The following is a 20,111-nucleotide window of genomic DNA, read 5'->3' as shown; positions in this document are numbered from 1 at the left end:
CATAATATTAATTATACTGTACACAGGAGGTATCACAAGCTCTGTTTTCTTCTTGCTAATCCATGTTAGCGTTTTAATTGACGAACTAAAAACCACATTATAGCACTGAGCACAGGGGTTCTGTTGATTAGAAGTAAAACTCTAATGCGAAAACTCTAATGCGATCATTCTTAAGAATAAAAAATGGCGGGTTCGCGTTAATCGTATTTAATGATATAACAAGTATTTCATCGATTAGAAGTAAAATTCAAAGTGAGTTCAAATTTTAATGAACTAAATTAGTTAATCTATCGCTACATTTTCTAAAATTTGTGGTAGAATTAGGTGGCAAAGCACTTGATCAACGCAAAAACTATAAGCACATCTCAACGGTCCCATGAACTTTTCTAACATTAACTAACGGTTTTCTAGTCCTAGTCCTTGGATGATGATGGTCTGCCAAACAAGGGAAAAAGGAAAAGTGAGGTATCAAATCTACTTTGCAACAAGTGTGGTCATGTTGAAAGAACAGTCGAACACAAAATGATAATTAGTTTCTAGAGGACAGGGGTGACTCATGCCATGGAAAACCCTAAGAATAATGAAGGACAGCATCTTAAAGGGGAGGAGGCCCCGTAGTGGGAAGAAGATGATTGTCCTCAAGATAATGATGGGCTCAAAAAGTATGCATCTATGCTATCCGAAGTAAATCTTGTAGATGAAGCAATGGGCGGTTTGCAAGCGCGTGCCAAAACCCTAATGAATCACAGTCCCCTCCTTTCAGAACTTGGGCATGCAATTAGGGTTTGGTGTGCCACACCCCACACTCTCTTAATTTACTCTTAACTGCCGTGATTGGAGCTCATGTGCTTACTAATCATTGTTTCAACGGCTTAATTACCTTTTCTTCTTTATTGATAATTAGCTTGTATGCATGTCTTGATTGAATGCTTTGGTGAGTTTTTGTGACGTTCTTGTGACATATTAGAAGTATTATTAGGTTTTAAGTCTTTAAATTCTAAACCTAGTACATTACGCATAATGACATTCAAAAGTAAATTATAAGAGCAACTCCACCCATTTGCCCTTAACCATGGTAAGGGGGGAGTAGGCAGCCACTGTTCACATGTAAATAGTAGTATTTTCCGTTTCCACTCATTGCCATGGCAAATGGCAATTACTATTCATTTTTTAATTTTTTTCACAACTTTTTTTACCTCAATAATTAATTTGGATAATATTTTCGGATAAGATTTTCGGGTTCCTACGTGTCAATACTATTCATATCTCATAATCGGATAAAATTTTCAATTTCAAATTTCAAATAAATTTTAAAAAAAAATTGGTTGGTATTTATAGAAAAAAATTCATTAATTTTTGGGTATTTTTTAAAAAAATTTCGAATTTTTTCCAGTGTTTTATTGCAAAAAAATTGGTTGCGTTGGATTGGAGGAAAAAATCAGATCGGAGAGCCCAGACGATGCTACGTGGCAACATAAAAAAAAAATCAAATCGGTGGGATGGCGTCGGCCTGATGAGTTTTGGACCTCGGGAATCGCCTTCGGGCGGCCCGAGTTGCGTGGGACCTACTCCACCCTTACTTGGGCTCACCGCTGAAACCAATTTTGCCAAAACTCCCCACCGAGGTAAGGGCCTCGTGGAATTATTCTAAGGAAAGGTCATGAATGTGCATGCATTCGGATGTTTCACATATAAAACCGAGACCCCTCTTCTAAAGAATCATATGTATATACATGGCGAAGTCAGGATTTCATGTGTGTGGGAGCCTCTTACAAATTATAAAGAATCAAAAGTTCGAACTCACAATACATACGAAAAATAGTATATATATATATATATCACATATGTCAATAATTATATTGTTTATTGGTTGCAATCATAATTGTTCTCGACAAAAGGATAGACAAATACATTTTAAGCAAGAAGAATTGTAAGAGATAGACAAAGAGTAGTGATTTAGCAAATATCTTTAAAGCTTTTTCCCCCATTAAACCCAATAGAAAGAAAAAATCAAAATTTCACAAACTAAAAAAAACCTTAGGTCCCTTTATGCATTCATATCATACATGAAAATATGGTTTATGTAAAAATATTGACTAAATATGAAAAATGGTTTTTCGAAATAATCATTTTCTCAAGATAATTTTTGGCGGCTTTTATTCCTTACACATCAAATAAAAAACTTGATTTTATGAAATTTTAGTATAAAGTATATATTGACTTAATGAGCCATCATTTTTAGCATAAATCGTATTTTGCACTAAAACCGATTTTTCATATATTTGATTTGGTGGAATTTGATTTTCTAGTATTTTTATTTGAATTCAAATCAGGGGTACTTCCTTATTTACATTGTAAACTTAAGTAAATGGAGTAATATCAAAATAAATGAAAGTAAAAGGACAAAGACATTTACTTAAATGCTGAAAATAGAAATAAGGTAATCTATACACCTATAATGTACCATCACCAACTAAGAAAAGAGGCAATTTGAAGCACCTCATTGTGCCTTAATAGATATGTCACAACACATGTGAGTACATACCAAAACGTAAAGTATTTCAAATAATGTACATATAGAATACTTAATAGTATATTACTTTTAAAATATATAACAACTTGAGTGGGGACCTGGACCACACTGGTCCTAGTGTGGCTCTGCCCCTGCGTATATATATATACCTACTTATATCAGAGAAGTCTACTTATACAATGGGTATTGTTTATATTTGAGAGGTGATCATTAATATAATTTTGAAGTTAATAATGCACTTGAGAGAGGCCTAATCCAACCACATGGTGGCATACATAGCATTTTAATTAGCAATTGCAGCCAACATAAATCCTCTTATCTTACAAATAATTTATTGGTACAACGATCATATTGCCTAGTGAGGTTATCAAAATGTATGACAAATTAATATTATTATTTATTCATATTATAATGCGTGAATTAGTAAGAATAGTTAGAAGGTGACGTCCAAATATTCTTCTCATGTTATCGCATCATCTTACTCTCTCGTTATCTTTGGGCACACACCAAGACGCTATCTCAATTCCCTTGACATGATTCCTCTGCTTAAATAACCAATAGCATTCATGTTCTCCATTGCATACCCAATCAATTCCTTACAACACATAAAATCTAATCGGTGGCCCGTAGGGAAAGCAAAAACAAAGAGAATATTCCCCAAACGAGGCTTAACGATAACGGCGTCGTTTCCACCGACGTTAACAGAAGGAGGATCATGAGTCTCCAGCCAATCCCCGTAGGCCGTCTAATTAATCTCAAATTCTCAATAAGAATATTGGCGGGTAAGGGTGCAACAAACGGCGCACAATTAATCTGAGAAACCCCAAGGCAAATAATAATGCACGGCACGTGCATCGACGTCGTATGGACCCACACCAACCACTACACTTTGGACCCCACACCTTCTTCCATATATGGACCATCAACCGGCCACGTCACCACACACCTGCCGTCCTCATGTTGTACGGTGGCACACCTGTCCTTAATATATCAGAACACTGCACATGTCCTTAATCTGTGCCACGTGTTTCCTTCCATTAACATTATTTGTCACGTTGATGTGATTTTTCATTAGAGCTTACAACAAATGTGTTTTCATTTTCTTCTACTGATAAAAATTAAAATACCCTAATTATTTTTTGTTGTAAGAGAGGGAGATCGATGTGTATATGCTTTAGGGGATTAGTGGTGGGATTTTTGTTAATTAAATAGTTGTATGTATGAAGGGAAAAAAAACTATTTGGTACGAAGAGAAAAAGGGTCTTGCTTTTTAAACCAGAGATCTTATGTTCGAATCCTCATAGCATCATAGTTGTGTGTCTAAGAAAAACTCCCCTAACTGTAGTTTAGGCTATCGCTTTGAAAAAAAATTAATAATGAAGATAGTGATAAGGGGAATATTGGACTGCTTTCTTGTGTTATTGGGTTGTGGAAACCTAGTTTACGCTAATAAAAACACCCGGAATATTGTCGGTTGGCATTTTTTGTATGACTTTTAATATGAAAATAACCTGAATTTGCGTCTTTAGTGGTGCCTGCCCTTATACTTTTACATGAAAAAGTGCTCACCAAAGTGGCTTTCAATTATTACTTTAATCAAAGTCATAGGGAGAAAGATGTTAGTTGTGTAGTGATCCCCATTTTACTAGGGCAACTCACAAAAGACCCGCCAATATGTTCCTGTCAAACATATATGATTTTGACATGATAATAATATCCGGATATTTTTTCCATATGAGAATTTATATATATAATTCCTTGCCACTGCCCATACTGATATATTCACTTGCAATTCATTAATTATTTTATTTCAGGAAATAATTTATACTTTGTCCACACTGGTTACTTACTATAAGCTCGAATTTTATTTTGTCAGAAAGGTTAAGGCATTCACCTTTGGCTTTTGAATAAAAGGTTGAGTCCGATAATTATTCATAATTCGATTTGGAACGTGGTTTAAAATAATGTAGTAAAAACAGTTAGCATTGTCGAAAGTAACAAAATGCCGTTTGAGTTGTGCTCGGATAGAGAAGCTCCTATTTACTTAGGATCTTGTACCAGCTTGGATAGCTGGGGATCCACCACATATGGCCATGGATTGATCCCAAAGCCAGCTAGGATTGAATATTGGCATTGCACCCTTTGGGTGTCGACACAATCGATCCCCCACAAGTTATTAGTTGAAGCCTTGAAAGTTGTATTTATCTAGATGACCTAATTGGAGGTGAGTGCGACGAAGGCCCCACTGTCTTAGGGTTCCCATGAATTCACTTCAATTCTCTCCGTTGTTCACGCCTACGAATGCTATGCTAGTTCAGGGGAGAGAGAGAGAGAGAGAGAGAGAGAGAGAGAGAGAGAGAACAAAAAGCTAAAGAAGGAAGGAACATGGGTAAAGAAAGATCAGAGAAGCTTCCTGCTAATTGGTTATTTTTGGTCAATTAAATGGTTGATTAGCCAGGCTAGTAAACAAGGGATGGCACATGGGGACCATATGAAGGCAGGGACAGACGATCAGCACTTAGATCATGACCAACCCTGTTGACTCTCAACTCAACACAACGGATTTAATTTACTATAATTAAAGAGCACATGAGGGATGCGATTATTATAATCATAATCTATTTTTAATAATGATCAAAAACGAAAGCAGGCGCTTTTGATGATTTTGGTATCCCATTCTGCCATACTGGTACATGTCGTCCTATTAACAAAGAGAAAGCTGCAACGGCTTTATATTAATTAAGAATTTTATTTATAAAATAATCAGGTCACCAATCTTTTTTCCGCTAATCAAGAAACAATGTGCTTGAAGTGGCGCCAAATTTTGATTGGACATTTAGGCAGGCAAGTAGCAATCTTCTGCTGCCAAACTCTCGTTGTCAAAATCGTGTTTCTCTCTTAGCTATGAGAAAATTTTGGTTTCATAGAGAACAATCCTATTTTTCTATCTCGTCTAATAATGTTATAATATGTGAAAAAATTATTATGCATATCGTGATGTTATTGATCGGGAATAACAAAACAGTGTTATTCTCATTTTATGAAAGTATTTATCCTTAACCCTAGTTAAAGGTCAATCTGTGACAATTATCCTAACTACAAAAATGTTCCCCCACTACTGAATTCATAGCAGTAAGCATAGAAAATGATATACTTGATATAACCCCCGTTCACCAACGTACATGTAACTTTATGTATTCTATTTGTAGCATTTCTGGACAATTTAAAAACAAAAGTTCATCTAATTGCTCCTAACTTCAGATATTTAAACTTCTCAACCCATCTCTAGCTCCGGCCCTGCAAACATGGGATTTATACTCTCAACAAAGCTTTGTAATGGTAGTGGCATGAAAAAATACAAGAAAGAATATTGTAAAGATATGGTAAGTTTGACCAGAAGGTGTCACTAGATGTGAGCTCTGTTGCATAACAATATAATATTCCCAATACGTACTGGAATAATAGAATTCGTCACAAGTCTATAATAAATTATGAGTAACATAGAAGCTTGGGTCAAAAGAGAATTATCATATAACTACAATAAATTGGAACTATACCACTATGATAAATAAGATCACAGAAATAAAATAAGGAGGGAGGGTTGCTTTGTGACTTGAATGACAGATAGTCTTTGTGATCTTCGACGACAGAGATAAGAGATCTACTGGGTGCTTCTGTGCTGTGAGAGGAGAGAGAGAGAGAGAGAGAGAGAGAGAGAGTAAATTTGGGACAGAAAGGGTGGTGGGGTTTGGGTTGGTGTCAATGTGAAGGAAGAAAAGTGACAAAAATATGTGGAGGATGGGGTTTTGGGTTGAGCTTGAGAGGGACTATGGGAGTTTCTGGTTGACGCATGACGCAAAAGAAACCAAAAGGGTTTTGGGGTTCACATGGCAATGGAAAATGCCAGACTACTGTGGGTCGTGTCCCTTTTCTCTCTTATTACAGCTTGTTAAATGACAATAATGCCCTTTGGTCATAGCCACATTGGCTGGTCAAAACCTTTTTACTGCCAAACATGGCCTAACTAATTGGCTGCTTAATCAAAAATAACAATAGAGATCGGTGCTTTATTGTTCTAGTTTATAAGTCAACAGTATTAATTACCAAGTGTTAATTGTCCCTAATTTTCTCCATCTGAATAATTCTATGTACTCTCTATCAAGCCTTGATTACCTCCACCAACTTTTATCAGCAATTAGCAATTTTATTTTATATCCAGAACTTGTATAATTTAGATGCTTCACATATGAAATAGGCAACTATCATTCTTCATAAGCTAAAATCTAAATTATAGAGAGAGATATTTGAACTCGAGTGAAGGGTGAAAAATATATCAGCTTTACCAAACTTGACTCAACCCATATATGCGAAGCTTGGTACATTTACCTTTGCCTTTTTCCTTTTTGCGCTTGTTTGACAAGTAATAATTCCACTCCATTTGTAGCCCGAAGCCACGCAGAGATGAGCCTTGACACTTAGTGGTGATTTGTGAACTGTGAAGGAGTGCAAGCTGTCTGTATCTGTTACACAAGTAATAAATACAGGTTCACTCCAAACCAAACGCTTAACCCAAAGTTGGTAAAGAGGTCCATGTGTAACTCTACCTTATTTATTCACAAAAAATCATAAATACAATTCTGTATTTTCCTATCTTATTCTGTGACCAAATTTATATATATATACATATGTTATATAGCTCAGTTCAGAGTCTCAGGCCTGTGAGTGTGGACACCAAAGAAGTGAATGGATCTTGTTGCTGCTCGTCTTGCTGCTTCACCACACTCTTAGCTGCTCTTGCTCTTTCTCTCTCGGTACATTTCACAATTCATTCTCTGCTTTGAGTTCTGTCTACCATTTGAGTTGATAGAGAGACGGAGAGAAAAGGCAAAACATGGAAACCAACTCAGTTTCCAAGTTGTGCTTGTTCCTGGGCTTGGTTTGCTTCTTGGGGTTTCAGCTTGTCCAATGTACTGTCACCTACGATAGGAGGGCCATTGTGATTAATGGGCAAAGAAGAATCCTCATTTCTGGTTCAATACATTATCCCAGAAGCACTCCTGAGGTACCCAAATCTTTCCCATTTTGCCATTTCACTTGTCTTCCATTTTAACAATTGTTTCATAAAATTGTGCTTCTTTCCCTCTGTTCTTTTTGTGGGTTGTTTAGATGTGGGAAGATCTGATACAGAAGGCAAAAGATGGAGGCCTTGATGTGGTTGAAACCTATGTATTCTGGAATGTGCATGAGCCTTCTCCCGGCAATGTACTCTTCACTTACTCTTTTCATCACTTACTCTTTTCATTTTACATTCAAAATTTTCTACTTTGTTTTGCTCTGTTTGCCTTTTAGTTTCTTTTCTAATCATGCATGTTGCTGTGTTTGTGCTGGGTTTCAGTACAATTTTGAAGGGAGGTACGATCTGGTGAGATTCCTCAAGACCATACAGAAAGCAGGGCTCTATGCTCACCTTCGCATTGGGCCTTATGTTTGTGCTGAGTGGAATTTTGGGTACTCCCTCTCTCATTTTTTTGTTTCTCGATCTAACTATCTTGGCTCTTGTTTTGCATTTGAGGATTTTCACTTTTTTCTTTTTCTTTTTTGACACAAATTTTCTAACTTTTCTGACTCTGTGACTTTTAGGGGGTTTCCCGTTTGGTTGAAGTATGTTCCGGGCATCAGCTTCAGAACGGACAATGAGCCTTTCAAGGTTAATCTTCCTTACTGTATCTTCTTAATAATGTTGCATAACCTGTCTAAGAAGAATTTAGGGAGCTTGCTGGGATATATTCAGTATAATTTTATAATGTACAACTTCTGGTGTTGCAGAGGGCAATGCAAGGGTTCACCGAAAAGATTGTGGGACTGATGAAGAGTGAAAAATTGTTTGAATCCCAAGGTGGCCCCATCATTCTCTCTCAGGTATATGAACCTTTTGGATTTTACATTTTGCTCTATGACTTCATTTTTGGCAGTAAATTAAACTATTTTGAGTCAAGTTATAAGGAAATTTGTTAATATTTTTCCTTTGGTTCAGATTGAGAATGAGTACGGAGCACAGAGTAAGTTATTTGGAGCGGCTGGCCATAATTACATGACTTGGGCGGCAAATATGGCTGTTGGGTTGGGAACTGGGGTGCCGTGGGTGATGTGCAAGGAAGAAGATGCTCCAGATCCAGTGGTGAGCAATTAAAACTATTTGTGCTGCAGATCTTAGCTTGTTTTGTTCTGCATTTTCCCTTTAGTTAACATTCCTGCAATGGGTTACTGATTCTTGAGTTCTTAAAAGAGTTGTGTGACTTGTTTGAACAAAAAAAGAAAAAAAGAGAAAAAGAGTTGTGTGACTTGTGTCGTCACTCTTTATTAAAGAGATCTCTTCTAGTTTCATTCCATCTTTTGCGAAGAGGTCGCTGAAATGTTTTGTGCATGATGGTGGCAGATAAACACATGTAACGGTTTCTACTGTGATTCTTTCGCTCCCAACAAACCCTACAAGCCTATGATTTGGACAGAGGCTTGGAGTGGCTGGTATATTTACTATGCTGTTTGCTTTGTATGTTTATTATGCTTGTTTGTTAATTTGCTACAAATGAAAATACATCCTTTTCACTCATTCCTTCAACAAAAATGTGAAGGTTTTCGGAGTTTGGCGGTCCAATTCACCAACGACCAGTTCAGGATTTAGCATATGCAGTTGCCAGATTCATACAGAAAGGAGGATCATTTGTTAATTATTACATGGTCAGTTTCCTTTAACTTCTATTTTGAGGCTACGGATGTGAAATTTTAGAACCTATATAAAACCGAATCCCTGTGTTTCATTGTGAAACAGTACCACGGGGGTACTAATTTTGGACGCACAGCGGGGGGCCCTTTCATCACTACCAGCTATGACTATGATGCTCCATTAGATGAATATGGTAAGAACCAAAACTTACAAGCTTTCTTTCCAAGGAGTGACATGAGTTCCACTTGATTTATTATGTGGAGAGAGAGAGAGAGAGAGAGAGAGAGAGAGAGAGAGGTGTCAACCACAAAATAATGAGTTAAATGGGTTACTGGGTTGCATTCTTTTAGGTGTATCTGATGATCTGAACATGCACAGATGTTCAGCATCCATCAGTCTATCTCAAATATTACAACCACAAAATGATGAGTTTTGCTAGTAATTGCTTAAGCAAGCTGATATCTGTGTGTGTAATGATATACAAGTTCACTGCTTGTGAGTTTTGAACTTTTGATAATATAGCTAACTGCTCAACCCTAAAACTTGATAGGTTTAATCAGGCAACCAAAGTACGGTCATCTAAAGGAGCTTCATAGGGCTATTAAGATGTGTGAACGTGCTTTAGTTTCAGCCGATCCTATCATCACTTCACTGGGGAATTTTCAACAGGTTTTCATCTCTTTCTCAAACTAGCCTTTTGTATTTGCATAAGTTATTCTTGTTTGCTGAACTCTAGGTATCTTTTGGCATTTTCAGGCTTATGTATACACTTCAGAATCAGGAGATTGTTCAGCATTTCTTTCAAACCACGATTCCAAGTCAGCTGCAAGAGTGATGTTTAATAACATGCACTACACCCTGCCTCCTTGGTCCATCAGTATCCTTCCTGATTGCAGAAATGTAGTCTTTAACACTGCAAAGGTATTAATTCTGGACTGTGATATGTGTATTCGGGCAGAATCTGTGACCACACTTTCAGGAACACAAATCTTTATTTCCTTTGTTTCATTTTCTTGTAACATTGAAAGGTTTTAAAGTTTTTAAGATGAAGTAATTTGTTGTTCCTTCTCCTCAGGTTGGAGTTCAAACATCACAAATGGAAATGTTGCCAACAAATATTCAGATGCTATCATGGGAGAGTTATGATGAAGATATTTCTTCTCTGGATGACAGCTCAACAATCACCGCTCCTGGTCTCTTGGAACAGATAAATGTCACGAGGGATAGTACTGATTACCTGTGGTACATAACGAGGTGAGAATTTCCTAAGCTCAACTCTTTTGTTTATCACCATCTCATGATTTCAACACGGTTGGTCTGTTTTTCTCAGAAGTATTTCTAACTCACAGAAGAAAGCTTTAGCAATGAATTCTTAGAAAGCCTTTCAAAAGAATGTTCCAATTTGACCATCTTGGTCTATGGCAAGTACCTAATATGCAATTTGAAATAAGACATAAGCAACAATCAAATATGCCTCAGGACAGTGTTACATATGCCTTCAGTGATATCCTGACTCTGTGACCAGATAGGGAAAAAAACATTAAGTGAGGATGTGAGAGCTTTAGAAAGACCTGAAAGATAGATGTTAAAGCATCGTGTTTGTTTCAATGTGCCTGCAGTGTTGATATTGGCTCATCTGAGTCCTTCCTGCGTGGAGGGGAACTCCCGACCCTTATTGTTCAATCAACAGGCCATGCTGTGCACATCTTCATTAATGGACAGCTTTCAGGTACATTTTTTATTGCATGGATATCCCCTAGCTGATTAGTAGTAAAAAATTTAACAAGTATTATTACAGGTTCTTCCTTCGGAACAAGGGAGAGTAGGAGGTTCACATATACTGGCAAGGTCAATCTACATGCAGGAACAAACAGAATTGCACTGCTGAGTGTAGCTGTTGGATTACCAGTTAGTTCCATTGCCCTCGATTATTAATTTTTCATATTCTATATTGAGTAATAGTGAACCTAGTAGAAAAGAAAGAGGAATCTGTTTTGCAGTCATGAAATGAATGAACAGTTAACCTCATAGAAGTATGTCAGCTCAAACCTTAGATTAAAATTGGCTTCAGGCTATTGTACTATTGGGGAAATTATCCCCCAAGAACAATGGTCAAAACAGAGAAGAAATTGTAATTTGTAAGGACCAATCAAATTACTCTATGTGGTCTAGTGAAAGGGATCCGCCAATCCTTAATAGTGAATGTGAGATGTGAAAACCTCATTACTATTCTACAAAACCTGACTTTTGGCAGTGAGGTTTCTTCTTGTTTTCCTTCTTTACTTCCTGACTTAAAGTTATTGTTTTTTGTTGAAGAATGTGGGGGGCCACTTTGAGGCATGGAATACTGGAATCCTTGGCCCAGTTGCACTTCATGGACTAGACCAGGGAAAATGGGACTTGTCATGGCAGAAGTGGACCTACCAGGTAAGCGATCTTACTTTAGAAATCAAATTTTTTTTATTTATATTTAAAGGAACGTTTTCCCTTATCCCTGGTACTTTAACAGGTTGGACTGAAAGGAGAAGCCATGAATCTTGTATCTCCAAATTCTATTTCCTCTGTTGATTGGATGCGTGGATCATTAGCTGCACAAAAACAGCAGCCATTGACTTGGCACAAGGTAGGCCACAAAGGAAATTGAACTCAATGTTGTAATGGAAAATAAGGGAATTGAATTATTAAAACTCCCTCACTCAACTTTGCAGACTCTTTTCAATGCACCTGAAGGAGATGAGCCATTGGCTTTGGACATGGAAGGAATGGGAAAGGGCCAAATATGGATCAATGGGCAGAGTATTGGGAGATACTGGACTGCATTTGCTAATGGTAATTGCAATGGTTGCAGTTATGCTGGGGGTTTAGGCCTCCAAAGTGTCAAGTGGGTTGTGGCCAACCCACACAACGAGTGTAAGTAACCCAATGATGAAAATTTATAACATGAATTGTAGTATGAAAGTATGGCATAAACATTTCGTGGCTTTACTCAGCAAACAAATTCTCCCCTTCAATTTCACGTGGATTTCATTTTCAGGTACCATGTGCCTCGGTCTTGGTTAAAACCAATGCAAAATCTTTTGGTAATTTTTGAGGAACTTGGAGGGGATCCCTCAAGAATTTCTCTAGTAAAGAGATCAGTCAGCAGTGTTTGTGCTGAGGTCGCCGAATACCACCCAACAATAAAGAATTGGCACATTGAAAGCTATGGAAAAGCAGAAGACTTCCAGAGTCCCAAGGTGCATTTACGGTGTAACCCAGGCCAGGCTATATCTTCCATTAAATTCGCTAGCTTTGGCACACCCTTGGGAACCTGTGGGAGCTACCAAGAAGGAACTTGCCATGCCACCACATCATATTCTGTATTACAGAAGGTGCTTAACAATGCTTTCTGGTTTTCATAATGTGCTAGTATTCTTAACCCCTCCTTTTTAACTGTGTTCTATCTTTTTTTATCTTTTGTGATCACAGAAGTGCATAGGGAAGCAGAGATGTGCAGTCACCATATCCAACAGCAACTTCGGAGATCCATGTCCGAAGGTGTTGAAGCGGCTGTCAGTTGAAGCTGTTTGTGCTCCCATAGCTTCGACGACCGTGGAACCCAATTCGAGGGGTTAGTGAAAGTGTGAAATAACATACCATAATTGTTGCACCTAATCCCATAATTATACACCACAGCAAGAGAGGCAAGCAAAGAAGAATAAGAGTTCAAATACAGCGAGATAGCAATGTAGTTAGGTGGAGTGCCATAGTTTTTTTTCTTTCTGATGAAGAGTAGTAGCTATGTTTGGAGCCAAAAGGCAATTAGCTGTTAATTTAAGTGAGCTTAATGAAGTTATGTAAAGTAGTGGACTTGTTACTTAGGTGAGTTGGTAGGAAACCTGGGGTCCTACAATTTGGTCCCTAGGGGTCAAGCCCCGGTCCCCGGCCTTTTAACGGGATATATGGGCACTGGGAAGTGATGTGTTTTTCTGTTGAATGATTTACTGTTCATCTGTTGTTGGGGAAAAACGATACCCCAGAACTAATTAGGTATTTAAGGTTCATGTTGGGAGTGGATCCTAGTATGACCATTTGTTTACTGTGCAGTTCAGGAATGAGAAGAAAAGTGAGAGATTTGTGCTGTCCATTTCGTTGTGTTACTTCGGCTTTGTCTCTGATGGCATATTCTTTAAATCCTCTATCAAAGGGAAAGTAAAAAAAGCAAATAATCTCCCATGATTTACGACTTGATGATAATGCCTTCAACAGTAAAAGTAAAAACACACCAGACTCGCAAATTGACAAGGGGTTTGTAGCTCAAGTGGTCAAGAGCATATACTCATGCATCTAGGTCCCTCTCAAGTTATGAACTTACCTACCGCAACTATACGGAATTTTCACAATATGCCAAACTAGCATGTCATCTGCTAACTTCATAGATTTGCATAAAATGCAACCATAAACCATGAAATGAGCTGAACAGAACTGTATTTATGTAGCAATACCATATAAAAATACCACACACAAGACTTAGAACAAGTGAAAGGGGTTATAACTTATAATAAAGGTCTACATTGATAGCGCATCGTAAGGTCTGTGGCCATGTGCTTTTGCTATATATATAGTCTAAGATAAATAGGCATATAATGCAAATTATATCATAAGTTATCAAGCAGAAGCAGACGCAGAAGCAACGTGTTTTGCTATAGTCTGCTGCAGCTCGTCTTTCTTTGCTCCCACCACTTTGTCCACTATCTTCCCTTCTTTCAGGAACATGAAGGTTGGCATTGCCTCTACGGCCCAGTCTTGAGCCACAGACTACCAACCAAAAAAACAAAAAAAGAAACACTTGCAAATGAGTTTAAACTAAATAAGTTTTACTTTTAGGAGAGATTTTCACTTTATTTTTGTATGTTACCTTCAACTCATCCACATCAACCTTTACGAATATGACATTTGGCAGTTTCTTAGCCAACTCTGCCAGGAATGGTGCGATGAAGCGGCATGGTCCACACCATGAAGCAGTGAAATCAATGACCATCTGCATTTGATTGATGATCTCAGAACACGAGAGAGAAGTAAAAGAATACAATACAACTTTACTGTGAGAAAAATGTGAATAGTAAAACAAAAACCTTATCCCTCCATTAATTACTGATGCGCATGCATATGTATAATATACCTTGTCCCATCACGACTATTTTTTATGACTACACCATGGCCCCTTGAAGCCTAGTCCTAGTGGCACATCTGCTACTTTGAGAAGGAAAATATTTTGAGTTCAACCCATAACAAGTTTAGGAGTGCTGTTGTAAGGGCTTAAAGTACTTTCTGACAATAAAAAACACTTTTGACAGCCTTTGACAGAAAAATATGAAAGTGTTTTATTTTTTAGAGAAGCATATGCTATGTGCTTCGATTTCTTATGAAAATTTCAATATTTTTATAATAAAAGCACTTATAAGTAAAAGTGCTTCATCAAGAAACTCAACGGTACAAGAGGCATTTGTAGATACCAAAATGAAAAGGTAACAGGAGGGTCAAAATAAAATACAGAGAACGACTTTAAGTCAGAGAGACAACATGATGTAGTTCCACCAATATACCCTTATCAAGATAAGGAGCACAAAGAAGTCGTTTTCAACCTAGGATTCTTAGATTTACGAACGTAGCAAACGCAATAAACGTGGTAGGAAAATATTATCTTTGAGCTGGAATATTCTTTTAACATTGAAGAATGAACACATATGCACATATGCCCCTTGGCCTTTCGTTTCCTCTAGATAATAAAAAAGCTAAAAGAAAAGCTGTGCGTGTATTAACTCAGAAAAAATTGTATAAAATGGGGATAACGCTGTTTTGTTATTATATGTCATGTAAAAAGTTATCACACATAGCATACCATGATTACCCGGAAACAACAAAGCTATCTTGTTTCATGTAAGTGTTTCTCCTAAGAACTTGTTATATGATCAAATAAAGGACACACTAAAGGGTGGAGTGGAGTCGAACAAAACTTAACAAGAGGTTCCATATTACTTTTAACAAAGGAAACAAAAGACGCTTGAATTTGAACAAAATGCTAAATGAACGAAGCCAATTTATTGAACAGCTTTCACCAACATGTTTTCCCAGAACGAATCTAGCCAAGGGCTTCATAATTTCCATGGAAGAATCACCAAAATCCAAAAGAAAATCCAAATTCAAACAAACAGAACCTCTTTGCCTACGGTACAGCAGCAATCAGGCTAATTCATTCATGCATGGATTATGAAGCATACCAAACCAAATCTTTACGCTTTGTACATAAATCTAGACCAAGCGAAAACCAACCAAATCTTTTTCTTTTTCATACGAAAAAAAAAAACCAAACAAAACCCGTTAATCAGATTCATTAAAAGTATTTAACCCAATCACCCAAAACCAGAAACAGCAAACCAAATATATATATATGAAAAAAATTGTTTTTTTTTTTTTGGGTGTGAGCAATTGAATAAAATACCAGCTTCTTGGAGTCGTTGCCCTTCTGGAGCTGCTCGTTCCATGCATCGAGAGTATGGCAACTGAAAACTTGTCCCTCCTCTGCTGCCATTATTTTCTCGCTCTCTACAATTTTCTTCAGAAACAAACAGAAAATACCACAGAGAATAAACGCGTCCGCTTTTTTTTTTATTTTTATATGTTGGTTTCGGACTCTCTCACTCACTGGCTTAAATAAGAAAAGGAAAAACCGCAGTTGTTTGTCACTGCCCAATTGGCCTTAGTATTCAGTTTAATTACGAATGTGCCACGATCGATAAGGACGGTGTATAAAAGGAGATTCCCATGCAACGTAAATGGACGTACGCTAGAAGGACGTATTGTGCGCTAGCCCACAATATGATCCGTGGATCTTTAAATCATAACCGTTGATAGAGTAGACTTCAAATGTTGACTTGCAAGAATCAAGGGCATCCGGTTAGGTATACTCGGACAAACAAGGTATGATGGTCACCTAATATAGCATGTGATTTGATTGTGCTTGATGTGTTGGTATATCTCTAGATTCATTTCATTTCATTGCTATGTAATTTGGACAGGTCTAGAGTCATTTGAATGAACGTGGAAAAAGGAAGAATTTATGTTCTTATTGTCGCATTGTAGGGTAGGGCAATCCTCAAGCCCACGTGTGACTCCATCATTGTTGTCGGAGGAAGTGCCTTTGGGGTGAAATCATGCGGTGAAGAATGGAGTAATGAGCTTGGATTAGGATAAATTAATTGTTGGATTCCTTGTAAGGTAACAAGCAAAGTAATGGTTTAATTTAATTCAATCGAATCAAATTCTCTCATATAATTAAAAAAAATGCTAATTGGTTAACCTTTTATGTCTAAAATCCAATCTTGATTTGTTGCACGCCATTAAGATTGCTATGTTTTATTAGTAGAATCCGTATTATTTATGGTATATAAATCCCGCAAAATATTGGGTATAATATTGAATCTCTCAATTTGTAAATAGTGTTTATCCTATCAACCATGAGTTTTAATGTTGTCAGGTCCAAATGCGCGTTTGATTCATTGGAGACTTGCTAATGGAGAAATTATAGAATGATGTATCACCACGTCAGCTAGTGATACTCCCACTCAAAATTTGTCATGTGTATAATTTGTTTACAATTGGATTTACCACTTATTTGTATCTTTAAAAATAAAATTAAAAAGATTTTTATAAAAAACATAAAAAGGAAAAAGGAAAATTTCGCAGCAACCAGCAAGCTGAACGACGAAGGCCCTTCCCCCAACTTACTGCCATGGAAATCTATCCCTGCCAAATTCCTCAAACACTTATTGGCTTATTGGCCCCGTCTGAAGCCTATATATTCTTCAATACCATAAACCCACCTCCTTTTAGATCCTCAATCTATTTCATTAAACCCTACATTGAGTGAGAGAGAGAGAGAGAGAGAGAGAGAGAGAAAATCAACCATGGGAATTATTAGGTCTACTAATGATGATTCTCTAGCCTCCTTCTAATGTTTGAGGTTGTGTTGAGAAATTGTAAGGTAAAGAGATATGAAAGATGGGGAAAAAAAGGGAGATGAGCGAGAACCATGACAGGCTGTGGTGGTGGGGGGACTTGTCGGCGAGGAAGGGTTGGGGCTGCTTTTTCTTTTTTCCTTCCAGTTTTTTTGTTCTTTTTTTTTTGTTTTGTTTTTGTTTTTTTATTTTTTTAAAGTTGAAAATGCAAAAATAAAATTTTAAATCCAACTGGATAAATTTTTTTAATTTTTTTTTATAAAAATAAGACACATAGCAAATTTTGAGTGGGAGTATCACTAGTGACGTGGTGATACGGTACCATTCTATAATTTCTCGAGTGGAATTCAAATCTTAATTCTCCTACTTGTTAATTGACATTATTTAGGAAATAATGAGAATGCCAATAAACGTGAACATAGTAACAGAAGCTTTCGATCTGTCGGAGAGACCAAAGCAGAGTTTAAATCCAAGAAACCAACATAAAAGAAGAAACTATAAAGTTTAAAATTGGAACAGCATTCAATTCTTGGATCACATGCCTTCTTAGGAGGAAACAAACACTTAGAAATTAACAGGAAAGATCAGGGGCTATTTAAAATGTCCAAAGTAGCTGGCAAATGCCACTGTTGTATACACATGAATCACACGTCTCTAAAAACAAGGTTTCTGTATAACTGACTTCAAATAACAGAAATCTTACAAATGGATCAAACTCTTGAAACAGTAAGTACCAAGAAGAAACCATCCAACAAGAAAGGCCGTGAAGAATCCTAAGTAAGTTAGGAAGGTTGAACCTGCAAATGCAACTCCAAGACCGAATGCTATTAAAAACGGTAAAAAGGACCGCACCATGGATGCCGTGCTCACCCATTTACCCTTGAGGAAGATCAGAGCTGCAAGGTTCACCACATTCCACCCACCAGAACGAAAGCCTAACCTGTTTAGGTTGTTGGCTACAAAGGAGTGGCAATTGCAGGAAAGAATATTATAAGATCGGTGTTGGAATTCCTGCGTGCCCTTCCGAAGTGCATCATCCCATGTCATTATGTCCCTTCCAGGTTCATCCTGCCCGTATTGATCCTCGCTTTGACACACAGATGGATTGGGAATAGAGTGACACTGCTTGTCAAAATTTTAATGAACACAAATTAAGACAGGAATAGTAGGTGAATACATAAATGAAAATCTTGGACTCAGGGAGCAGCTCCCATCTACTCATTGCACCAAATCAAGGTATATAGGCATGTCCCTGCTCATGAAGCAGGGTTATAGTAATTGCACACTTCTCCAGTAATGGCAACAGATTTATAAAAGGTAATTACATAGGAGCCAAAATCAGGGTTCAGATATGAAGAGTGCATATACCTTTTCTTTGCTTATTTGGATGTAGCGAGTCGCTGCTCCGAAAGCAAAGTTATCCACGCACACAAAATTGGGCCCAGCAAAGTCCAAAATCACACCATCTTCTCTGCATATGCCAATGTGGCCAATGAAAGGAATCAACCATGAAATAACAGGAAGGGGTGTCCACACAATGCAGCATGGAAACCGGGCTCTTCTAGGGTCAATTTGCAGAGTTGGCGAAGCACTTCCATCGATCATCAAGTTGTGCTCAGGGCTTGCACTTGTTTCCATTGCCAAAATTGGAAACTGCTGAGTTGCCTCAAGAACATTAGATACTTTCATAAATCTGGCTCGGAATGCAAAGGTGCTTCCAAAATAAAAGGCACCAAGTTCACTTACACAGAGAATTTACAAATGCATTGTCCAAAAGATAAAAAGAAATGCTTTCTTTCCCAAACAGAACACAATATTTTCCAACAAGCAGCATATTTCAGCAGATCAGCAAACAGATTGCAACCAAATATCATGACGCATTACGAACTCTAATTAAATTCGGGTAAAGCTATTATCAAAAAATCATTAACAGTAGAGATTGCCCCATTATCAAATTGCACTCATCTATTTTCTCCTATGTAAAATGGCATGGGGTCAAAGATAACTCTTACAATTAACTCCTCTTGTTAAAAAAAGAGATTTTCCATTATTCCAATAAGGTTATGGGACACGGTAATGCCATTATATCTTCGTAGGTTTACAAATCGCCTACTATCATAAAGATAAGATCCAAAAGAAATTTCTTCACCATATCACAAAAATGTTCAAAAAAATATTTATGTATTTGGGGAGCAAACATAAATTCAGAAGCTAGTCAACTGTTCCTTATACTGGTCTGCTATAATCATCTAGTTTTGGAAATCAAGGATTCATTGAGTTCCTCTTGCTCAACCACTCGGCAATACACACACACACACACACAATTGAGCATCCACATTTGTTGGGTCACCAATATACAAATGTCAGCCTAATTCAGAAATACATATGAGAAAAGAGATGACCATCAAGGAACATCTAATTAAGCTCAAGGGTTCATCTTAACTGTACTAAAGAACACCGATTAGCATTTATTAACTCCAATTCAACCATAAAAATACTTTGAGGCATCACCCAATTGCCTACATGTTTTGCTTTTACCCTAAATTACATACCCAATAAGAGAAACCGTCAGGAAAACTTCAGGGGTTGAAGAAACCGTAGCTAAAAGCAAAAAGAGTATCACAACACAAATCGTAGAGACAGAGGAAGAGAAGCAGAGTACCTTTGAAGGGCAATGGAATTGTCGTCAAGAAAATGAGCCCAGCAGCACCCAGAGATGCTTCAAGCTTCAAACCAAATCAGACAATGCGTGTTTTTGGTATGTTTGGTTAGTGGGTTAGTAAGTATGGCACTCACCAACAGGCCCAAGCCCAACCTAGCCTCTTTCGCCTCCAAAACGGTGCGTTTTGTCCTAAGA

At 37.4% G+C, this 20,111-nt stretch overlaps 3 protein-coding genes across 6 annotated transcripts; 1 reads left to right on the top strand and 2 right to left on the bottom strand.

Annotated features, from left to right (window-relative positions):
* Positions 1–6,922: 6,922 nt before the first annotated feature.
* BGAL3 (beta-galactosidase 3) lies at positions 6,923–13,383 on the top strand. The gene is given in 20 exon segments (XM_008243543.2): positions 6,923–7,595; positions 7,700–7,795; positions 7,929–8,041; positions 8,174–8,240; positions 8,360–8,452; positions 8,568–8,711; positions 8,970–9,058; positions 9,166–9,271; positions 9,363–9,450; positions 9,808–9,926; positions 10,014–10,178; positions 10,333–10,511; positions 10,877–10,986; positions 11,056–11,165; positions 11,574–11,684; positions 11,767–11,880; positions 11,966–12,110; positions 12,113–12,167; positions 12,292–12,628; positions 12,726–13,383. Coding segments are annotated over 20 exon segments (2,559 nt in total). The 5' UTR covers positions 6,923–7,424; the 3' UTR covers positions 12,873–13,383.
* A 256-nt stretch (positions 13,384–13,639) lies between these two features.
* TRX1 (thioredoxin H-type 1) lies at positions 13,640–15,922 on the bottom strand. Its single transcript, XM_008243542.2, has 3 exons — positions 15,739–15,922; positions 14,155–14,277; positions 13,640–14,054 (listed from the first exon to the last, which is right to left on the bottom strand). Exons 1-3 carry the CDS (start codon positions 15,826–15,828, stop codon positions 13,905–13,907), a joined length of 363 nt encoding a protein of 120 aa, XP_008241764.1. The 5' UTR covers positions 15,829–15,922; the 3' UTR covers positions 13,640–13,904.
* Positions 15,923–17,825: 1,903 nt separating this feature from the next.
* RTH (RTE1-homolog) lies at positions 17,826–20,056 on the bottom strand. 4 transcript variants are annotated; one of them, XM_008243541.3, is made up of 3 exons: positions 19,917–20,056; positions 18,623–18,907; positions 17,826–18,376 (listed from the first exon to the last, which is right to left on the bottom strand). In XM_008243541.3, the coding sequence occupies exons 2-3, from the start codon at positions 18,890–18,892 to the stop codon at positions 17,954–17,956; spliced, it is 693 nt and encodes a 230-aa protein (XP_008241763.2). In that variant the 5' UTR covers positions 18,893–18,907; positions 19,917–20,056; the 3' UTR covers positions 17,826–17,953. The 4 variants fall into 4 exon arrangements, with proteins under 4 accessions (XP_008241763.2, XP_016651767.2, XP_088898800.1 ...); XM_016796281.2 differs by having other exon boundaries at positions 18,623–18,910; positions 19,917–20,019; XM_089042674.1 differs by lacking the exon at positions 19,917–20,056 and adding an exon at positions 19,807–19,912.
* Between the last annotated feature and the right edge of the window lie 55 nt (positions 20,057–20,111).

The sequence above is a fragment of the Prunus mume genome, linkage group LG8, assembly GCF_029339155.1.
Source record: "Prunus mume cultivar Tortuosa linkage group LG8, ASM2933915v1, whole genome shotgun sequence".
Classification (NCBI taxonomy): Eukaryota; Viridiplantae; Streptophyta; class Magnoliopsida; order Rosales; family Rosaceae; genus Prunus; species Prunus mume.
This window is presented reverse-complemented; position numbering and strand designations above follow the sequence as displayed.

Excerpts from the sequence above, each read along its gene's own strand:
- RTH (XM_089042673.1), bottom strand. The coding sequence starts at position 18,943 with ATGAAAGTATCTAATGTTCTTGAGGCAACTCAGCAGTTTCCAATTTTG. Across the intron at positions 18,377-18,622 it reads TCCAAATAAGCAAAGAAAAG|TGTCACTCTATTCCCAATCC; the intron begins GTATATGCACTC and ends TTTGACAAGCAG.
- TRX1 (XM_008243542.2), bottom strand. The coding sequence starts at position 15,828 with ATGGCAGCAGAGGAGGGACAAGTTTTCAGTTGCCATACTCTCGATGCA. Across the intron at positions 14,278-15,738 it reads GCAACGACTCCAAGAAGCTG|ATGGTCATTGATTTCACTGC; the intron begins GTATTTTATTCA and ends AATCAAATGCAG. Across the intron at positions 14,055-14,154 it reads TTGATGTGGATGAGTTGAAG|TCTGTGGCTCAAGACTGGGC; the intron begins GTAACATACAAA and ends TTTGGTTGGTAG.